General features: G+C 51.3%; 5 protein-coding genes across 5 annotated transcripts; 4 read left to right on the top strand and 1 right to left on the bottom strand.

The window, feature by feature from the left end:
• Nucleotides 1-7,152: 7,152 nt before the first annotated feature.
• SAPIO_CDS7742 (uncharacterized protein) lies at nucleotides 7,153-11,646 on the top strand (the record flags this gene model as incomplete). Its single annotated transcript, XM_016789544.1, has 8 exons — nucleotides 7,153-7,320; nucleotides 7,668-8,600; nucleotides 8,742-9,022; nucleotides 9,146-9,673; nucleotides 10,621-10,908; nucleotides 11,007-11,384; nucleotides 11,472-11,486; nucleotides 11,568-11,646. 8 exons carry the CDS (start codon nucleotides 7,153-7,155, stop codon nucleotides 11,644-11,646), a joined length of 2,670 nt encoding a protein of 889 aa, XP_016641371.1.
• A 1,163-nt stretch (nucleotides 11,647-12,809) lies between these two features.
• SAPIO_CDS7741 (uncharacterized protein) lies at nucleotides 12,810-14,360 on the bottom strand (the record flags this gene model as incomplete). Its single annotated transcript, XM_016789543.1, has 4 exons — nucleotides 12,810-13,465; nucleotides 13,692-13,797; nucleotides 13,868-13,995; nucleotides 14,099-14,360. The coding sequence occupies 4 exons, from the start codon at nucleotides 14,358-14,360 to the stop codon at nucleotides 12,810-12,812; spliced, it is 1,152 nt and encodes a 383-aa protein (XP_016641370.1).
• Nucleotides 14,361-15,275: 915 nt separating this feature from the next.
• On the top strand, nucleotides 15,276-16,332 carry SAPIO_CDS7740 (uncharacterized protein; the record flags this gene model as incomplete). Its single annotated transcript, XM_016789542.1, has 3 exons — nucleotides 15,276-15,313; nucleotides 15,467-15,537; nucleotides 15,695-16,332. The coding sequence occupies 3 exons, from the start codon at nucleotides 15,276-15,278 to the stop codon at nucleotides 16,330-16,332; spliced, it is 747 nt and encodes a 248-aa protein (XP_016641369.1).
• Nucleotides 16,333-16,819: 487 nt separating this feature from the next.
• SAPIO_CDS7739 (uncharacterized protein) lies at nucleotides 16,820-17,375 on the top strand (the record flags this gene model as incomplete). Its single annotated transcript, XM_016789541.1, has 3 exons — nucleotides 16,820-16,855; nucleotides 16,923-17,005; nucleotides 17,084-17,375. 3 exons carry the CDS (start codon nucleotides 16,820-16,822, stop codon nucleotides 17,373-17,375), a joined length of 411 nt encoding a protein of 136 aa, XP_016641368.1.
• A 2,483-nt stretch (nucleotides 17,376-19,858) lies between these two features.
• On the top strand, nucleotides 19,859-21,109 carry SAPIO_CDS7738 (Integral membrane protein; the record flags this gene model as incomplete). The annotated part of the gene is made up of 3 exons (XM_016789540.1): nucleotides 19,859-20,175; nucleotides 20,272-20,785; nucleotides 20,861-21,109. The coding sequence occupies 3 exons, from the start codon at nucleotides 19,859-19,861 to the stop codon at nucleotides 21,107-21,109; spliced, it is 1,080 nt and encodes a 359-aa protein (XP_016641367.1).
• Nucleotides 21,110-22,226: the final 1,117 nt, after the last annotated feature.

Genomic DNA, 22,226 nt, shown 5'->3' with positions numbered 1-22,226 from the left:
ATGGCGATGTCGGTTAGTTGGAAAAAGTGGCTGGCTTGGTTTCCCTTCCATTGCATTCGATTCCTATTTCCTCCCTTCCTTTTTCCTTCCCACCAGCACATCTGCGAGTAGGTCTTTCTGCTTGGGCGAGAATCGGTCCCACCGCCAAGTACCTTTGTGACGACGATCAGGCTTGATGTTTCCTGTTTCCTTGGGAGACATTGCTGATCTCGAGGGGTACCTCGACACCGAGCTCAGAGTCCCTGCTCAGGGTGTCACCGACTCGGTTCGTTTTCGAGGCCACCATGCCCGCCAACTCCCCAACGCAAGTCCCCGAGGCCATAATCCATTCTCCCTCGCCATGAATTGAAAGGGCCAATACCCTAAATCATGTTTCTAAGCGTGGCTCCTTGTCCCGCGTGATCTACACCTCTGGCATCATCATTTCCGCCGAGTCATTGAAGAGGCATCTAATGTTGAATATAACAAAACCACCAGTTTCCTCGAAGGTAAATGCCTCAGAGTTAACGTAGCAGCTTCCAAGATGGGGTATCTTTTAGATTGAACAGAGAGAAGGGGGGGAGGGGGGACGAAGGGGCGCGAGGTGGTAAAAAAAAAAAAGATCACTGGTTTCGCTCCCAGTCTCGAATCGTCGAGGTGCTCGTCGTTGCTGTATAGCTACGAAAATTCCTTTTTTTTTTTTTTTTTTTTTTTTCCCTTTTTCCCCCGACCTTAGAACCGCTCCATTGATCACTTAGTCATTGGTCGCACAAGGTACCGGTGCTTTAGCTGCTCGGATAAGGCTCCTGCTGCTTTATAGCAAACAAAGTTCTTGCCAACACGAAAGGGACCAAGTGATCAAGGGGAGGAGCAAGCAGGTGCAGATCAACTACTTCCTCAACTAGGTCGACAAGAGACGTCATTGTTCAACGGCGATCCCCAGAGGACTTTTCTGGCTCAGATGTCGGCCACCGCCGCCGTAGTTCGCGATCTGATTATCCCACAAACGGGCACATTTCCCATTTCGACGGCCATTCCACTCCTTACCGAGTTCATTCTTATTGCTCTCGGACCTCTCCATTATGAAGTTGGTCGATTTGATCCCTTGGATCATGACGGCACTTGCCTTTGGTAGGTGGCATAAAAACTCGGCTGTTAATGTAGTGGGTGTTGATTCGGAGTCGGTCGACGACAAAACCCTCCTCATATCCCCTCGGCGTGCTCCAAGAACCAACCTAATGCGCGCAGGTACATAGCAAGCCTAAAACCTAACCGACTCTGGTCGATAACTCCAACTCGGTTACGGCTTCATTGCATGTTGTATGCGATGAGAGAGTGTCTTCCGGGAAACACATGCCGACGATATCTACACCCTTCATTGCCATCCAGATTTGGACCAGTTGACGCTGCCTGAGTTGACAAAGGATTAATTTGTCTCATACCCTTATACCCGCCTGCAAGCACTGCGAAATATTGCCTATCTCTCTCTAGGCAGACCCCTCAGAGCCTTGCTCTTACCGAAGACCACTCGCCTCTGCCTCTGACGCAAAGGCGCGCTGTAAGTAGAGTTGGGAAGTAGAGGTAATATTGGTTGCTGTGTCTTTATTGGAACCTGAATGATCTCCCCTCCTCACAATGCTGACCCCCATAGAATGATTCGTCATAGGCCTTCGGGACCAATCCTGGTGGAAATGAAGCAGCTCGGAGATGCGCCTGGTTGGGCGGGAGTCGATATGATCGATATGACCTGTGGGGCTTGGACTCCTCTTTATTGGCACAAGGTCAACAGAAACAAAAACTCTTGCAGTATGCAAACCGCCCAATCCATAACGTCTTGCATCCCGCCCTGGGTACATTAAGCCCTTAGGCAAAAGAAGTCAGTGCAACTGCTTGGTTACCCTCCCTACCCCCAGCGTCTTCCCCCGGTGGCGTCAGCCCAAGAAAGGGCGCGGACCAGGCTGAATGGATAGGGCGACTGCCTCTGCACTACAAAGAGCTGACAAGGTTGTACGAGATGTTGGGGAAAATGTGAGATGTGATGACGATATGACACCGAGGGACTGGGTATGTTTAGCATGACTAGATCGGGAGCATCGTGCTGGGGATTGGGGGGGACAGCGTCCACAGATGATATTACACGAAATGAGTTGTAGCGCACACAGGTACAGAGCATAATGTGGGAACATGGGCAAGTAATGAAGAAGCAAAACGAACAGCTTAGTGCGAGGTGGGGGTAATGGTACCCGTCGTCGCCAGGGGTCTCTTACATGTGGCTGCCGTGGAAGATGTTGAGAAAAGATTCGCGGGACGAGAAGATCAAGCTGCAAGGAAGATGAGCGACAAGTTCCTTCTCCTAGGTTGCAACAGGTTTGACGCTCCTCTTGCTTCACGGTGACTTTTGTTGACAGATTTTGCTGTGATAAAGAAAAGGCGTTATTATTGCTTCTTTCTGGTTTCCATGATGTGTATGCAGTATTGAGCGCCACACAGCCCTTGGTGTCTGTTATTCGAGTGTCCTCTGGTGACGAGGAATGGACGCCTGGCAGGTAATGTGGGAGAGAAGAACGAAAACCAAAGACTAACTTCGCTTTGAGGTCAAAGAAGCAAGGTTTAAAACAAGGATCGGTGAAATCGAACACATGTAGATCTGAGACTTACCGAGACCGATCTCTTGTCTCTCGATCTTAGAGAGTGATTCAGCCACCCTTATAGACAAGGAGCTTCCTCATCCTCGTTTGCTGAACAAAGCATACTGCCAAATATGCATGCACAATAGGGAAAAGTAGGAGTGGGCATGAGGGTGGATGCGCCTGTCCAGTTTTACCCCAATCATCGTTGCCAGACTCCCTCTTTCCTAGATGTGGTATAGGAAAAAAGTAACGTACTTGTGGTTGGTCGATATTACACCACAGCTGAGCAGGGTGAAAATCCTGGCTCCCAGTCGATAAACCTAATTGATAGGTTGGCAAGCAAAGCTTAGCTTGGACTCGGCAAAACGGCAGTACGATTGCCTCAGCGTGTGGCTGTAAAAGCAATGAAGATGGCCTGTATCTCCAGGCAGGATGTGGATAACTCATGGCCCTAGCTTCCTTGTTGTCGAGGATCGAACACTCTGGATCGTTGAAGCTAGTGAGGTTGGTATTCGTAGAGGGAGTATGTTTGGACTTGTTGATTCTCCCAGGATTCGAATCCTGGGACAGGGAGGAGGCGGGAGCGGCGGGACTGGCCTGATGCCTTGTTCCGTTCCGCAACCAGGTCGGATCTGGTAATCTCGAATGAAGATCTAAGTACCGTCCCGAGATCTAAGTATTCACGTGCGACATAGCGTGGCACGGATGGCCTATTTTGAACAAGCGGTTTCCTAATTTCTTTGTAATGCTTTTTGGTTGCCAGATCGACACATGCCAATTAGTTTACTCTGGGCATCCTCTATCTTGGGCGGGCTCGAAAGCAGTTGTATCGGAAGATGTATGGGGCCCTCGGGTAGGTGCAGGAGTGGAGGCGACTTACCCAGCTAACCCTTGCCTGGTAGGGCAAATTAAGCTCGACCAGGGTAGCGGGCAAAGCTGGCATCCTGGTTGGTGAATGACGAATAAAACTATCGAATAAAGGGTTAATAGCATGTCAAGCTTCTCGTCGTGGCTTTCGTGCCACCCCTCTTCCACGATCCCACGATCTAGGCTTGACCAGATTAGAAAGATTGATGGCAAGTGGTCTGTTGGTGGGACTATGCCGGTGGCGGCAATGTCTGGCCGTCGCATATAACTAGATCTTTTGCCATGTGCATCGGGGGAGCTGCATCTGGAGCTGCCAGACGCTTCGTGTTAGTGGTCGTGGGAGTTGAAGGCAGGAGCTTGCCAGGCCTGGACCTGGGCCAGCATTGGCACTTCGGTGTTATTCTGGACCTAGCGCAGACTGTATTTGTCAACTCCGAAGGGACGGACGATGCATATACTAAGTACTCACGCATAGAAGCCTCAGGATTTGATGCCGCTTCGAGTTGTTTCTCTTACCTTGATCTCATCCACACCGAAGTCCACGTCCGCTAACACCAGCTGGAAGCTTCAAAACTCCTACCGCGAAAAATAGTAATATAATTGCTAATCGATAGATGACCAGAATAGAAGAGAAGAAACAACGTAAGTCGGCTTCCCTCAGTCGGAACGGTTTCGAAACATCTCAAGACCATTCCTGCCTGCACGGATACAATGATGCCTGCCTCAGGGACGGGACTGCCTCCTTTGCTTTATGTGTGGAGCCTTCCAACTAGAATTGGAAAGCACAGACAACCAAACGGGCCTACATCGGTGTACATCGTGCTGAAGCTTTGGCTTCTGATCTATGCCTTCCTGAGGTGCTCTTGTCTATTGCGGAGAGAAGTACCCATGAGGGCAAGAATACAACTTACTGAGGTGGACGGTTGGCACTCGGACAACCACGGAGTACATGACTAACTACCTTGCCCTCAACTACCTCAAGTATATCCAGCCATGATCATGGGTAGAGGAATAAAGAAAGAAAAGAAGAGGGCTCAACTGCTTCACCTACCCGGATATGTACGCTTACTGAGCCAATACATAGGCAGATGTGACACCTCCCCGTTCAATGTTTGTAACCAATATTAGGTGGCTGCAAGATTGATCGATAGGAAAGTGTCATCGACTTCCTGTGCCCCGGTACTGAGTGAGTACCCAGGTACTTGGAGAAGTTATTCAGGCTCTTCCCTGCAGTACACATTCCAGGAGATGAGGGATGGTCGACCAAGTCCCATCCTAATGCCATTATCAAATCAATACCAGCATATAACCTTCCCAGGATAGACCTGTACCAGTCATGCCTTCCTGGCCTTGACTTTCTTCATTGTTCCGCACGAGCAGTCTCGGTTTCCTCATCTCATTACATGATCCGTTTAAGTAGACAGATAGCACCATTGTTCTTCGGAAAGCATGTTTAGGAAAATCGAGCCTCGTTCAGCCATGAAAGCTGCTTGCCACCTGCCCCCTGCCCCTCCCCCATTGCTGGGCGTTCTGATTGTAATACCTGCCTTCACCGATTTGTAATTCAACTATCCACTCATCACTCATCAGTTGTCTTCACTCCATCCGAAGTGCAACCAATAGCTTCTTCTTCAGGTCTCACAAGCAGATGGGATGTAAGTCGACATAACCTTCTCCACCCTCCTCATCTTGTCTTCTCAACTGTATCCACCACCTAGTGAGTTACGTGTCTCCAAACATCAACTGGACCTCGTATGGTCAATCGCTTACTGGCCTACGAGTCATTGATGGCTGGTAATGCCGGCCGCTGCACTCACTAGCGCATCTTGAGTGATGGCATGTCTCCTCTAAGCCCTACCAGATAGTCCAACCCCCTTAGCCTGGCTTCCTCACCGTTTCCAACATGGTGCGAACATTGAATCACCTGCAGTACCTGTGTGTGGAACGACCCACTCTCAGAATTATTGAGTTGGCCTCTTGATCCTTGACCGACTTGCCAATCTCCCACCCATTATGCACATGCCTCCAAGCCCAGGCTGGAGCATCAAGGGAACGTGACGGACCGGTGAGAGGACGCCCCCCTTTCGGAGATTCAAATCCCGATGTGTGCTTGACAGTTAGGGCACGCAGGATAGTGCAATAGTCGCTCCTATCCCTCACCTATGGCGTTAAGGGTGAGGTATCTCTCCAACATTCGTCGCCAGCAAGTGACCTTCTCCTGTAACACCCCGGGCCGACGCAAGTGATACCCTCGTCCTCGTCCTCTTTCCACTTCCCCTGAGATTCGCGGTACCCGATGTCGCCCTCTCTTTGCAGGGAACTAGGCAAGTGTCTTGGGACGAAGGTCATCTATCTCGAGGTCGGAAATAACCCTGACCTCTTCCAGTTATGATCCGTCCTCGATGGCTGGCTGGAATCTGGAACCAACACTAGCGTAACAAGAAAGACGATGTCGACTTTCTGTCAGCTGAAGCTAGAAGAGGAGCACGAAAAAGTAAAGAGGGAGAGGGTTTAAACAATCAACGTCTTTCCTAGCGCTCTGTATCCTCCACATTGGTCCACTGTCCTAGCGTCCTGAAAGCAAGGGCAAAGGCGTCAGAGTTGACGGGGTGAGAACGTTGAAAACATTGAACAGGGGAGTGACTGCAACAGACACAAAATCTGTGCTGAGGTGTAACAGAACCAGTCTCAATGATTTACTCGTATGTTGAGACCAACAACGACACTCAGCCAAGCCACTCCACTGACACCAACAGCGTTTTCTCTCCTTCGGAGCTTCGGAGCCCTCATAACCCGCGGTCTCTAGGATGGGGCTCAACTGCATCCTCTGGCAGCTTCGACCCATTCTAGCCCGAATCAAGTAAACTATCAAGCCCTCTCTCGTTTCTAAACTTACATAGGAGATTGAAGTGGTTGATATTTGCAACCCCTTGCCACCCCCACATTCAAGCTGTCTGCCCAAATGCGGTGGTGCGTGCTCCTACATTAAGGTCGTGTCGTGGGATCAGGCTTAGCGCGCCACCGTAAAAACCAATTGAGCTTCTCCCCATTCGCCCCCGGCTTCTCCGTCATTCCTGCCACCAGCCCATCATCTTTCGGCTCTCGGACCAGGCCCATCGCCGCTGCACCGCTGCACCGCTGCTCCTGCTGCTGCAGAGAAAGAGGAAGATCGGGATGCAAATATGATTTGCTAGGTAAGGCCATCTGCCGACACTACATTTGCATCCGGGAACTGAATTATTCCGCTGTCTTGGTGAGGCGTCCTGGGGCATTGACAGCCCAGACACAGCACGGTCAGTCCTTGTTTCTTATTTATAGCGGCCCAGCCCACACACGCCGTCGCCTTGGAATCGGCTGAGGAGGCAAAGTCGCAGGGACCAAAAAAGAAGGATTTAGATTCGACCTGATTTGTCAGTCATCGGATATCCTGATCATTCAATTGTTCTTACAACAATTTGCCAAGTCAAGAAAACCCATCCCCTTCAGAACTTATTTACGGTCCTGATTCCCTCCAACCTGTGAGATAAATTCATCCCGTTCTTGAACCTAGCCGCCAAAACCAAAAGATCAAATTGCCTCAGACTCTCGGTGCTCCTACGCGTTGGCGACAACAAAATCCGGCCCCGGCATTGTCAACTTTCTTGTTTGCGAGCAGACATCCTGGAGTTTATCAACAATGGAATCCTTCTGTCCCTTTATCCCGACCAGCAGCCCCTCACCAGGATCTCCCGTTCCTGCTGATACCGATCCTCCGGTCACCGCCGCGACACCTGCCTTGTCCTCGACCTCAAGGAATGAAACGCGAGCTCAGCAGCCCACGGTCGCTGCGGCATGCCTGGCATGTGTAGGTGAAATCCTCCCAAGCTCATCAAGCAATACTCATTATCGTTGCCCATGACTATTTCCGTTTACTGCCTGCCGCGTCCATCTCGCCACCGCGAAATCATCTTCATTGTTGTTTCTCCTAGCCTCGTAGCCTTCTCTAAGGCCCCGAGCCCCGAGCCCCGTTTTGTTCTCCTGTTTGCCACCCTGGATGGACGCGACCCACTATCCCTAAAACGCAAGTGACACCTCACTATTTGGGTGCTCACCCCATTCTTGAAATTGTTCAGGTTGTGATCTGGACGCCGGCATTCCTCAAAATCTATCACCCTCGACAAGCCAAGCTAACATTATTTTTTTTTTCTTCAGCGAGCCAAACATCTCAAATGTGACGGGTCTAACCCTTGTGCTCGATGCACAAGCAGTAACTCTGAGTGCGTTTATGTTGCTTCGCGTCGCGGCTACAAGCCGAAGAAGACGCAAGCCCCAGGGAGAGACCGGCCGAGGAGACAAGGCTCCTTGACCTCCCTAGGCACCGGTGGTATCAATCCTGACGATGAGTCGATTCTTGGATCGTCTACGCCGCAATTCCGTGCGGCCCTGCTTTCACCCGAAGCAGGAGCTGCAACACCAGCATCCTTCAGTCCAAACCTGCAAGTGTACAGGCCGTTCTCCAACGGCAATGGGTCAGCCACGGATTCCACAGGGCTGATTCTCGATGGTTCGACTTCTGCCGGTGCCGTACCGATGCACCTTCAGGAACAAAGCATCGCAGACCGCTGCATTGAATCCTTCTTTCATCACTTTCATCCGGCCCATCCTTTCGTCCTGCCCACGAGCGCTCTCCTCCGGAGTACTAAGGACCCGGGAATCAAACCCCTACTGGCCGCCGTTCGGTGGATTGGATCCCTCTATCTGGATGTTGGCCGGTGGAGGGCGACTTTTCTCGACCAAGTACTCCAACTAGCATACGATCCGGCCGCTCCACGCGACGGGTTCTTACTGCAGGCCTTGCTCCTGGTTTTAATTGGACTCGATGGAAACTGCCAACGGGAAAAGGCTAGACAGATGCTTGCCGATGCCGAAAATCTTGCCCTACAACTGGGTATTAACGCTAGAACTTACGCAACCTTGCATGGCAGGGGCATTCCGGTCTTGGAGGAGAGCTGGAGGAGGACGTGGTGGGAGCTCTATTGTGTCGACGGGATGATCGCCGGTGTTCACCGGAATACAAACTTTCTCCTATTCGATTTCCAGGCCGACACGGCTCTGCCCTGTGAGGAACACCAGTACTTATCAGGGGTAAGTCTTCCTCATCATGACCTTTTTTTTTTTCCGTTTCTTTTATCGTCTGTTTCAATTTACCTCTCTGCCCTCTACGAATTATATTCAGAAAGGAGTGTCATTCCCAAAAAGAATAGCTGGTTAACGAGAATCCGACAGAACATTCCAAGCCCGGCATATCTTGAGGACTTGGAAAATAAAGAGCTCTCGGGAGACGATCGGCAATTCTCCTCGTTTGCGTACCGCATCCTCGCGGTCCGGAATCTAGGTCGATTGCTAAGAGAAACTAACGGCTTCGAAGGCTCCATCGAGACCGTGGAACGGATCGAAGATCTATTGACAAACTGGAGGGTGCACTTACCCGAGTCCAAGCGGGATGCACTGAACAAGGATTGCAAAGTGGACGAGATGATGTTCCAAGCCCATATGGTAACACACGCGTGAGTGCCTGCCTACCTTTCCCCACTTTTACCACACACCCTCCCAGCTGGCTCTTTTCTTTTCTTCGGCGGTGATATTCTCAGGGATTGTCGGGGCGAAAGCTAAAACTGGAACCGGTATAGGACATCAATATTGCTGCACCAACCTCATTCGCAACTCGATTCATCTCCCGCAAGGAGCGTTACGTCCTGCACGCCTCATAGACCGATCCCCGGAGGGCCAGGATTCAACAGACACACACAGCATACGCTCTCGTCGGCCGCAGACATTAGCCGGCTAGTGACGCACCGAGCACCTCTCCTCTCTCACACACACTTCTTTATTTGCGTCGTATCCCTTTCTTCGATCGTCCATCTGAGCCGCTGGGCGCAATGGCTTCTCGGACCGCAAGACGACGACGACTTGCGGCAACTAATCCGACTCAACATCGGAGCTTTAGACCGGCTCGGTCTCATGTGGAGTTCGGCCGCAGTGGCGGCGGGGCAGGTCCGGGGCGTAGCGCAGGAGATTTACCGCACAAAGAAGGCCCGGCAGATCGAGCCGTCCTATTGGGCGGGATTAACGCAAGGGGAAGTGGTCAGCGTGATTACGACAGATGAGACAATCATGAATGAGATTGGGGCCTTGCAGGACATATCCGACCCAATAGCGTGAGTCGGTGTGTGTGAGACACAAAACCGGGGCGGAGGCGTTACCTGGACATGATGGATGGGGTTTTTTTTTGCATGTGCTTTTTTTTCTCGGAAACTACGGCAGGTTCATCTCCGGGGTGTCCGGAGTGGTGGGCGTTTATAGACCTGCCGCGGACCTGGCCTTTGACACGGACTTACTTTGATTTCTTTTTGCAACTGGAAACATTGGAAAGATTAGCGATTTCGATGCTGTCGAGGGCATCAACCACTCCACTCATTCACAAATCTGATTCTACACTCTTATAGAGAGATTTCCCAGAAGCTATGGTACATGATACAACGCATGGAGGAAATCAGGGGGAAAATAGAAAGAAAAAAAAAGAAGAATGAAAAAACATCTCCGTAACGGAGGGATTTGGGCTCGATCGAGAATATCTTTGGGACAAGGCGGCGTTTACTCGGTATGGACAGCAAGGAGCGTTTGAAGGATAATGATTTGGGCTTCAGGGAAGCATATTTTACTCGGCGCCGATAGAGCCAGGAATTGATCAATTTTTCTCTCATTCCAACTATTTGAGATTTAGGATAGTACCGAAAAATGGCATTCGCAATGATCATGGATGTTGCTATTGTAGGCCAAGTGTGATGCAGAACAAACTTTCTCTGCTCTCGGGGCGCATTTGATGGATTCCAAGCCAAGGCTAGAAGTACCAACGTACCTTAGGGGTCGTAAAAACCACGGCTAAATTAAGCAGAGGACCCCTCCATGAAAGCCCCCAATTCAAGCAAAGCCCCTCGAAAGGGACAAAGAAAAAAAAAATTCGGGCGGTCAGAGCCGCCAAAAAAAAGATAGAAAAAAAAGGTAAAAAGACCATCACCGCCTTCGAGAGCCAAGCGCACTTCGAGATACCACCGAAATCTCAGCGCACTCTTCCCAGGCTCCCGAATTTACCCCAACGTCGTAGAAAGCAGGCCATCCTTCGACATCCGCCCAAGTCCGCCAAATCTAGAACGCACATCCCCTTCGTCCCGCCAAAGAAACACCAAGACTCACAAGCCACAATGCCCAAGTCGAAGAGGGCGAGGCTCGTCCACCTGACGCAGGTGGCCAAGAAGGGCCGGGAGCACAAGGATAAGCTCTTCGAGAACGTGAGGGAGGCCGTGGGGGAATACATGCATTGTTTCGTGTTCAGCGTCGAGAATAGCAGGAATACGCACCTCCAGAGCGTAAGGCAAGAATTGTCCGACAGCAAGTAAGTCCTCTTTCCCTCTTCTTTGCCCCCAAGCCCCCCCCCCCAAAACATATATAAAATCAAAGAAAAACAAAATCTAACCCTCAAAATCGTCGCAGAATCTTCTTCGGCAAAACAAAACTCATGTCCAAAGCCCTCGGCCAAACCCCCGCCGAAGCCCAAGCCGACGGAATCGACGCCCTCTCCCCCTACATCCACGGCCAAGTCGGCCTTCTCTTCACGAACCGCGCCCCCGACACCATCCTCGCCTACTTCGCCTCCCTGACCTCGGTGGACTTCGCCCGCGCCGGAGCCGTGGCGACCCGCGAGTTCGTCATCCCCGCGGGAGTCGTGTACGCCACGGGCGGCGAGGTGCCCGCCGACTACGATGTGCCCATGGAGCATACCATCGAGCCGGAGCTGAGGCGGTTGGGCGTGCCGACGAGGATGGTCAAGGGGAAGGTTGTGCTGGGGGAGGAGAGTGGGGAGGGGGAGGGGTATGTTGTTTGTAGGGAGGGGGATGTGCTTGATTCGAGGCAGACGAGGCTTTTGAAGCTTTTTAGTGTTTGTTTGAGTGAGTTTAGGGTCAAGGTATTGGCGTAAGTGGTTTCTCTTCTCTTCTCTTCTTTTTTTTTTTTTTTTTTTGCCTCGTTTGGGGAACTAACGTGGGTCGGGTTTAGGTACTGGACTTCTTCGAATGGCAAGGTCACCGTGGTGGAAGGATCCGCCATGGAGGTCGAGGATGCGGAAACCGAGTGAAAATGGAAAAGGAAAAAAACGAAATCGTCACGGATCTTTTTAGAACAACGGACATACTTCTGGGCAAAGTGAATCGAACCGGATCAATTGCAGGGGTGGACAGCGAGGAGGCTGCTTACGCCCTTGGAGGTTGACACCGGGATTCGGCGGCATCGGTAGAGGCTTCTGGCTTTTTCTTAAAGACAGATTCAAAATTTTAGGCGTTGGTGGTTTTGACTATTTCTTGCGACAAAAATTTATCATGGATTCACGTTCAACGGAATATGGATTAGGTAGTGATAAGAGACAGGAAAGCTTGACTGATGATAGTAAACATTTCCAGCCCAGACGAAGAAAGCGAGGCGGTCCAACGTACGAAGTGGGCAGGAAGGGGCGGGTCCCATCCCGTACCTGTCTTTACGCATTCGTCTTTCGAAGAGTCATTCACACCACAACGTAGCATCTCGAGGACAACTTGCGCCTCCGTTCGCGCTCTCGCTTGGCAAAACAACCTACCATCCCATATTTTTTGGCTCCCCCCTTTCTACTAGTACGCTATGCAACCATCTTCAGGTCAGTAGGCAATAGAATATCCTTCCTTACCTCTGACCTTACCTGTGTATACATGTATTTTTGTTTGTTTGTCCTCGTCCCTTCGACACAACGCCAACCTTGTAAGGCGCTTGCCAAATTTTCGAAGAACCGGATTATAAAATACAACGTGGAGGAATAACAAGAAGAAGAAAATGACGAAAGGCACATTTTACCTATTCCGTAAAACTCCCTGTTTTGTCCGTTTCGAGCGCATGAGGAGGTCCGGGTGGACCTGACATTCTTGGCCCGTGTTCTTTTCGGAGAGAAACCCTCGTCCGGGCTTCCACAGCTGAGGTGTCGACGCTCCATCCGATGAGCTTCATTTCGGGCAACTAAGTCGACGTTTTGAGAGCCGGTGAGACAAGTGGTCCAAGTAGGTAGTGAAAAAAAAGTGACGTAAAAACACAAGATCGAAGTGCCCAAAAGGGCATGCCCTGTAACGCTGTCTTCTTACCCTCGGCAAGGAAGGGGGAGAGAAGAGTGATGCGACAATAGTGCCGGGGGTCTCGTTACCGTAGGCCGGCTGTAAGTGAAATACCCACCACTGGAGTGAACGGGAATGGGGGTGAATTAGAGAGACTCCGTAAGCTTTAGTAGCGACGGATCTTCCGGGGTTCGTCATATCCGCTGCCGCCTTCATAGTGGCGTTTCCTGTCATCATCGCGGGGGGGCCTGTCGTAGTCTCTGTCACGATACCCACCATTCTCCCTAGGTCGTATGGGTTCCATGTTGCTTCCAGTGCGCCGCGGTTCTCTATCGTGTCGATCGCGGTAGCCACCGCCGCCACCGCCATGTCTGTCATCATATGAGCGTCCCGAAGCACGTGAGTCATACCCACCACCGCCGCCCTGGCTTCTGTCCTGGCCCCGGTCACCACCGCCATAGCCGCCACTTCGGCCGCCATAACCAGAACCAGGGCCTGAGGGCGCATTACTGGGAGCGCCATAGCCGTTAGAGCCACCACGGTCCCCTCCTCGGAAGCCGCCACCTCCCCGGAAGCCACCGCCGCCACGATACCCGCCCCGACTCCTACCACCGTCGAAGCCACCGCGGAATCCACCTCTGAAGCCACCTCCAAAACCACCGGGGCCCACAGGGCGGGAAGGCATTGCCTTAGTATAGCCACGACCGCCCAGGCCACCGCCTAGTCTCCTTGGCTTCCAACCTTTTACGGTCCTGCCTCTCTCGACGTCTACCTTGATACGTCGGTCTCTGATGCGAATGCCATCGCAGGCTTCCAGAGCAGCTGCCCGTCAGTGCGCCAAGGCGCACGCGTTAGTCAATTCTTACCAAATTTTGCTATGCTATTACGTCAAGTGTGGGGGGGTAGATAGGGCCAAGGCGGAAAACACAACTTCATGAGGTTAGGTGTTACCTAACCACACACTGGGATGCAACCAGGCTTGTGCGTCGTAGCCAGGAAAGTGACAGAACTAGCAAGGGGATTAGGATGGGACTGGGGAATAGATTACCTCTCATATCTCGCTCTCGTTCAAATACTACGAAAGCGTAACCCCTATGGGGCTTCTTCTTCTTCTTAGGTCGTAGGTGGGCGTGGGTATCGGTAATGATTCGGATCTGCGCAATAAACCAGGTTAGCATGGGCATAAGGGTAAGGAGAAGACAAACTCTAGGAAGGTCGACGTACCCTTTCAATAGGACCGAATCTAGCAAATTCCCTCTCCAAGTCCTGCTCCGTCGCGTCGTAGCTTAACCGCGCGACGATCAGGGTCTTGAAAGGATCGCCTCGGACATTAGGGTCCTCATTAGGCTTGACTATCGTTCAGAAGTGTGTCAGTAACAGCTCATATCGGAAAGCGAGGGGCAAAGAGGGGAGGAAAGAAAAAGAAAAAGAAAAAGTGGGAAGGATATTCCTCACAGTGCTTAGGGCCTTCAGTCAACAGCTTCTCCAATTCCGCCTTCCGCTCCAACTTCTTGCGATCCCTCATCTCCAGCCAACTCTCCGTCGGTTCGTAGACATCTGTCTCCTTGTAGGCCTGCAGCGCGGGGAGAAACGCGGCAACTCCCGATATAGGTTGGGTTCTACGCTTCTCGGGAGGATGGTCTGGGGCCTCGAGGTATCGCAGGGGTGGTCGCGGCGCGAAAAGCGCGAGGAGATTGGGGGGCAGTTTGTCAGTCATCGTGTCTACCGCGCATCCCCGGGATGAAGGAAAACTTGAATTATATCAACTTCCGGGGTTAACTACAATTGATTACTCCGTCGAGGAGACAAGCGAGGAATGCGTGGCAGGGTCGGGTTGATGAATGAAGAGAGAGTCGCAACAGAGGCGAACGACGGAAATTTGACACGAAGCTCAGGATTAGGAAAGGAAGGTCGAGGCTGCCTGGGTACGTGGGTACACGGTCTTGTTTACCCGAGAAATATCCTTGAGGAACTTGTACCTTTGTACCTTTATTTCTTAGTCACTAAAAGACGGCGGCGCAATTGGCGGCGAAGTCAATTCAATTGTTCATCAAGGTCATCGCCACGCGTGGGACAAGAGGCGAGAGAAGACAATCAAATGCTGCTTCTCTACGAGTGGATCCTCCTCTTATGCCGAGCCTTCAATGGCGTAGCCGGCCAGTTCGAGCTCTCCAGTGGGAATTAATATTGAAGGTAATGAAGGTCATGTTGTAGAATGCAGGTGGTCCTGGCAAGAAGCCATCCAAGTTGTTGAATACAGGGAGAGAGGTAAGATAAGACGAGAAGTGCAGAGATGCGATGTTCTGTTGTGAACGAGGAAGTTGAAGTCCAGACAGTGCCACATTTATTGGCCCACAGTAAACCAAGCGTTTGATTGAGGTCAGCTCAACCCGCGGCTTCAGTTGGTCCATTGTCTGCTTCGTACGCTACATCAGGCGATTTATTTTCGTGGAGCTCGGCCGAAGCATCGGATTGATCCAATGTAATTCCAGCTCGACAAGATCAAATAAATCCATCACAACCTCAATCCTGAAAAGAAAACCCTCAAGTCCACTCCTCCCAGCATCACCATCGCCATCAAACACAACACATTTCCCCTAATTCTTTACCTCACCCAAAAAACACCGCAACCATGGCTCGCAAGTTCTTCGTTGGAGGCAACTTTAAGATGTTAGTTTTTATCTATGTTCAACCCCGCACCCCTCCAATTAACCCCACCATCGACTTTGGGGGGCAGGGGATGAAGCTTCGAAAAAGCTCATCAATTCGCGCGTTCAGACCGAATAAAATATGAAATTTCTAACCAGAAGCCTACTGAAACAGGAACGGGACCGTCTCGTCCATCAAGGAGATTGTCAGCAACCTTAACAATGCCACTCTTGACCCCGAAGTTGGTATGTCGTCACCTCTATGGTTCCTTCATTAGCCGCGGGGTAGAAACTTGCTCCTCCCGCCTTCCGCTTCCCTCCCCCTTTCTTTCACCTTCCCTTTCACCCATGGCGAATAGGCTGCCCCCCGGCTAACAAATCATTCTTCTCTCCCCCTTTCCAGAGGTCGTCGTTGCCCCTCCCGCCCTCTACCTCCTCCTCGTCCGCGACACCCTCCGCAAGGACATCGAGGTAGCCGCCCAAAACGCCTACGACAAGCCTTGCGGTGCCTACACCGGCGAGATCAGCGTCTCTCAGCTCAAGGACGCCGGCATCAACTGGACCATCCTCGGCCACTCCGAGCGACGCACCCTCCTCGGCGAGTCCGACGCCGTTGTCTCCTCCAAGACCAAGTTCGCGACCGACGGCGGCATCAGCGTTATCTGGTGCTGCGGTGAGAGCCTTGCCGAGCGCGAGGCCGGCAAGACCATCGATGTCGTCAGCAGCCAGCTCGCCGCTCTCAAGGCCCAGACTGAGGACTGGTCTAACATCGTCATCGCTTATGAGCCCATCTGGGCCATCGGCACTGGCAAGGTCGCTACCACTGAGCAGGCTCAGGAGGTGCACGCCGCTCTCCGTGGCTGGCTCAGGAAGGAGGTTAGCGATAAGGTCGCTGACGAGACCCGCATCCTCTACGGCGGTTCCGTCAATGAGAAGAACTGCGGTGAGCTCAGCAAGCAGCCCGATATTGACGGCTTCCTTGTTGGTGGTGCTTCCCTCAAGCCTGCTTTCGTCGACATCATCAACTGCAAGAAGCAGTAAATCATGCTACTTGTCTGGCAGCATGATGGTGGCCATCTAGCATATAGCAAGGTGGTGGTTATGATGGGATGACAAAATAGAAAAGTTAAATTACAAAGGTATAAGATTAAAAAATCGTCTTGATGGTTTACATTAGTATTCTGTTATTAAATGTGTATCGTCGGTATGTCTGTGAAGAATGAAGTACTTCGTAGTTGTAGAATTGATGGGAAAGTTCTGAGTTCCTGCCAGGCGTCTTACCCCCTGGTCACAGTGCGTGCATGCTGATCGACATCGATCAATTGATCCTGAAGATGAAATGTTGTGGCTAATGAAGCCACCAGCCACACCGCCTCTCATCGATCTCTCACCTAAAAATTTCCCACGCAACAATCCGTGTCCCTGTGTCCCTGAGCCGATGCGAACTTCAAAAACGAAGCGACAAACGCAGGGTGACGACTTTACGACGACTTTAATGGGAGCATAGGTCGGCGGTCAAATATACGAAATGCCTATTGGATTGAGGAGAATAGCATCCGGCCGAGTAAGCCCCAATTCTTCGTCAATCGGATGACCTCAAGCACAAGCTAACGACGACTCACCTTTTCAAGAACGGCCTCGGAGCTTTCATTCTCCAATGCAAGAAGATGGACTTCCACTACTGCGACTGGGCAGGAAGCTCAAAAGGAATGAAGTAAGTAACACGCCTCCTCTCACTACCGAGGACCAGGCATCGCGGGAATCCGGATGATCAGAGCTAACAAAGGCACAGCGGTTTCATCAAGTCTCACCTCTCGAAATTCGCCTCCCAGAACCCCGAAGTTGAAATCACGGTATCCCCCCGACCCGGGAAGCACCCGATAATCGTCGCCCACTACATTAACGGCCGACAGAAGCCCGTGTGCGTACGGAACCTAGACTCTCTACAAGTGCTCAAGAAGGCGGAACTACTACGAGATGCGAACGGCGAGAAGGTTAAGAAGGTCACTAAGCCTGTGTCGAGTATCAACCCCAGCGTCAGAGGCGTGTGGAGCCCTTACCACGGAACGGGGATGACGGTGTAGAAGGAGAGAGGGGCGAGGTGGCTCGGATGTGGATTTGTAACAACAATACCAAGAATATAGTCACGGATGAATTGTATCACTATTTAGGAACATTATGGGGCGTGGTGTGCGTCATCTCGGACGACTGCTGCGTGGGAGTTTTGTCTACGACTATCCCATGGTGTTGATTGTGATGAGGACCGGACTGACTCCGAGAGGCTCGCATCTATGTGTGCTTCGGTGGGCGCCCGGTCAAGTTGCCAATGGTGATGGAGATGTTCAAGGCTTGGCCGCGATTGCTCACATATCATTCCTCAGACTACGCAGGAGACAGGATATCCAGGGACCAGGATTTGGTGACAAACATCGAGGCGAAGCCGTCCTCGTAGCTAACGCTTACCAGGATATCCATCCTTCGACAACGGCGCTCAGGGCGCATGAACAACGATAGCTCGCGTGTTCTAACGATGGATCGTGTATAGTCGGGTATGTCGGAGAAGAGAACTCGGCAAACTACAACGTCGTCTTCGAAGCGAAAAAGAACTCTCCGTGGGGGCTCAACATTCCCAGGGCCAGGCCCCCCTCCCCCCCCCTCCTTCCCCATGGCTGCGGGATTATATTCGAGACTGATTGCAAAGTCCGAGCAGCGAACAAGGGTCGGAAGGAAAAGCCGGCCTTCATAGAAGGAAGGGGCAGTCTTTCCCGGGCGGTAAATGTGTGCGCGTACGCATGTGCACACGGAGAGTTAGTTTCCCGTTGATATATGGAATCCGCAATTCCACACTCAACTAGCCAGGCACAGCCACACGAAGCGGTCTCAACCACGGGCTGGCGATTGATACTTGTGACGGGAAGAGACCTGTCCGCGCAAAGGCTCACGCCTAGACCCAGGACCCAGGAAGGGAGATGGTGGGTGGGATGCCTACCCGGATCCCGAGAGTTGGACTGGTGCGACTCTGAATCGTAAACGTCTGTGCAAATTGAGGGGAGCTTAATTCGTAGGCAAGATCGAATCGCGCAAGGAGGGGTTATGGATTTGGATTAAACTCGGTTGTGGAATGTGTTTGCGGGAAGTTTGTGTTTGAGGATCTGCAAGTCCGTTGATGCTTCACAAGGTTGTGGTTCCTTCCAGAGAATACTCCGTACAATTGTAATCGTGGCTTTACACATGTACAAGAATGCGGCTTCCGGGACCGAGCCGAAGACCTTCCAAATGCAAGTCCGCCAGATTGATTGATGCTTGCCGCATTGTCTCTGATTACTTCCGTTCACTCCAATTGTACCTCTGGTCTCCCACACGATACACTGTTTGTATACACGGGTACTTCGTACTCTCTTGAGGCTTACGGTAGACCGGGTCCGAAATCCGGCTCTGAAAGCCGACATCCTCCGCGCACTGACATGGAACTCTCAATGGCGAGACAAGCGGAAAAATGGAACAACCATCCGCGACTCTAGAAAGCAAACCTGAAAATGCTGCGTGTCACTAGACCCTTATAGGCCTTTTTGGGCTCCGATCCTCGATGGCCACCACGCCACTGCTCTATTTTTGTAGTTTACAAGTCAACACGATGGGGGTAAACTCATCTTCTTACTCGTGCTAGCTGATATCTTCTCACACACAGTTCCAATGCCTGCAGTTTACGCCATGACGCTCGGATCCTCAGCGTTCCATGCATCGAGACTCGCATTTCTGGAAACTACGCTGCACGGCCATTAGGAGAATGATGCTCCCATGCATCCACACCCATGCTCCCACGCATCTTGACCCTGCGAGTGGATGATATCTTGGCTTACTATAGAAATTCGTATTCCAAAGTCGATCCCTCCTGCGTATTCCATATCAATTCTAGGGAGCATCCCACCGTCATTCACTCCCTGGGGAGGGCCACAAAGAGAGTCAACCCCGCTCCAGGACCTGGAAAGGAGGCTCTTAAGTGTTTCAGAACTGGCAAGGTTATCCTTGACCACCCGGAAAATCTTCAAGGTTCAGGGCTTCTGTAAATGTAAATCTCTCTCTCACCCACAGTGGAAGCGAGAGTCATGATCGGCATCTGTGCAGTGCGGGGAGGGACCCCCAACTTCCTTTCCAAGAAGAACTTTGGGGGGCCTGGTTCGCCTGTGACACCGCTCGGAGGGCTACCGAGTCTAAATCGGCATTCACCTGTGGGATAAGAGGATGAAGGAGGGGCAAGTACATTAAAAAGCTGCAAAGGAAGAAATACAAATACGAAATGGGCTCAAATAGAGAAAGATCTTTGGCTCCGGGTTATAACGTCCGTGGTTCCCACCGCATGAGGCTCTGCGCGGAAAACGAGGGCCTCTGATGCTCGCCCAAACCAACATCGACTTACAGATCGGTGGGAATGGATGTTGAACGAGACCGTCCTGTCCTCTCAACCGTGGATGCCGTCCCCTCTCGGCTTATAGGCTCCGCGGGCATCTGATTCACCTCGCCATCTCTCAACCGCCGCGGATATATATGCACGAACTTTTCAAGAAGAATGCCGCGAACACCTCCGCCGGAGGTAATTGCGTCCTGGCCAGCTCCCAACTTCGTCAACCCGGAAACCCGCGGTCCAGTAAAGGACATTGTCACCATTACACTATGGGTCATCGTTACCGGCATCCTTACTCTCAGGATATATACGCGGAGATACATCTCTCGAAGAGTCGGCTGGGATGATGTCCTCGTCACGGCATCTTACGTTACGGCCACTGCCTTTCTCATCGTTGGCATCATTGTCGAACATGGCTATGGATGGGCCAAACATATCTGGGATATCCCCGTAGATGACGTCGTGACGGGGTTTCAGCTCGCGTACGTTTCCACGTAGTAGAACCCCGCCGTAGGGGAAAAGACAAAAGCCAAGCTCCTCGGCCCTGTAGCTAACACCCACTGCTTCTTAACATACAGCCTCGTCAGCTTCTCCCTCTTCGACTTCGCAACAACCTTCACCAAACTCTCCGTCCTCGCCCTAGTCTACCGCCTCGCCACCCCCGTCTCCAACCGCATTCGCAAATTCGTCATCTTCCTCATCGTCCTCAACCTCCTCGGCATGATCAGCTACCTCGTCGTGCTCTTCACCCAATGCCGCCCCATCTCCGACTACTGGGAAATTTTCAAGCCCGCCGACGAGCGCAACTGCCTCAACGAGGGCCGCGGCATCCTCATCGCCGGAACCTATAACACCGCCATGGACTTCATCCTCGTCATACTGCCCATGTTCGTTGTCCTTCGATCTAATACCTTGCCCCGGAGGCAAATGATGGTTGTTATGGCGCTGTTCGCCACGGGTTGGGTGGCTTGTCTTGCTGGGATTGTGAGGACGTATCTTATGTTTATTATGACGACGTCTGCGGATTTTGACATGACGTGGCATTCGTGGATCTCTTGGCTTGCGAGTGCCATTGAGCTATTTCTTGGAATCGTAAGTTGTAACTTCTGGTTCCCCCTCCCCTACCTCGTGTGTATCGCCGCTTACACGAGCACCCCTCTTCTCTAGATTTGTGTTTCCATTCCCGCCACCAAACCATTCTTCGTCCGCTACGTCCCTCGCCTCTTTGACTCCATGTCTCCTCGATCTAACCTAGAGACTGGAACTACGAAGAACGCCGAGTCGGAGAACGAGGTGCCTATCGTCTTCGTCAAGGAGATTCAGACAAGACCTCGTTTGCCTCCAGATTTGAACAAGCCGTTGCCGCCATTAGCAAACGGCATAAGGGACCTAAAAGACAAGCGTCGTGCTGGCTAGGCATGGCGCATTTTACAATATTTGATATGTTTTGTACGATTACGCGGGGGGTGGCATCATTGTTTGTCTTCGCATATTTATGGATTTTGGCGTTCTCGTAAAAGATACCACTCTCATTAAAAGGTTTAGGTCTGAAAAAGATACCACTTTCATTCTACCATCTAGTTTTTCTAGAGCCACCAATAGGAATTATACAAGGAAACAGAAGGCTTAATGACGAGGTATGCATCTTCCGGTGTAAGTAATATGCCATCTAGATGAAGGGAAGTAATGCTAGCGTCGCACATGAATATGCAAAGAAAGACAGATTCTCCTCGCTCTTTTTCGTTAAAACTTTTTTTTTCTTTTCTTTTTTCTCTTTTTAAAAATGAAGACGGTTCAATGAAGATGCCATAAGATAGAACTCATATCGTGAAAGAAAGAAAACAAGAAAATTACGCATCTTTTCTGGCCGGTACAAAAGATTCAACATGGACAAAACGCTTAACAGAAAAATTGCCATTGTTAAAACAAATCTCCCCACCATACAAGAATAAATAAGACGAAGAACAAAGATATAAAAGATCCAAACGAATGTGTGTGTAGCTGATGCCCAATACATGAGTCAAGAAAATATTTGAGAAAGGAAATAAAGGGAATGGACGCCATGAGAGCATGTTTCAAGAGGAAACATAGACACATCTCTGACCAGCACACCAAAAACAGATTTCGATCTCAACAATACAGGATTTCGGTGGCAAGGAGCTCATCACACACAATGCCATACATGTCCACCTCTTGTCGGGGATAAAATCCTAGATAGGATTCCTCCCCGAATATCCAAAGTAGCATGAGTCGGGAGACTGGGGTTCCCATAGACCCCGGTCTCCATTATCACTCGCATGACTCCAAGGAACCCAGATGTCAGTAGACACCTCCCCGAAAAGGCTCTCTGCCCATCGGAGTTCCGGAGTGGAAAGAACGGAATTGGTAAAACCAGAGTACCACGCGTCGTTCAAACCTTCCGAGCAGTCAGGTGCGGTTCTCTCATCCCGGCCAGGGCTGGCGCGAGGTGGAGAGAAGCCTCAAAAAGTCCTTTGTCTCGGCAGTAAACGTCAAAAGCAGGAAAAAGACCTCC

Source organism: Scedosporium apiospermum (assembly GCF_000732125.1).
Source record: "Scedosporium apiospermum strain IHEM 14462 chromosome Unknown SEQ_SAPIO_0110, whole genome shotgun sequence".
NCBI lineage: Eukaryota > Fungi > Ascomycota > Sordariomycetes > Microascales > Microascaceae > Scedosporium > Scedosporium apiospermum.
This window is presented reverse-complemented; position numbering and strand designations above follow the sequence as displayed.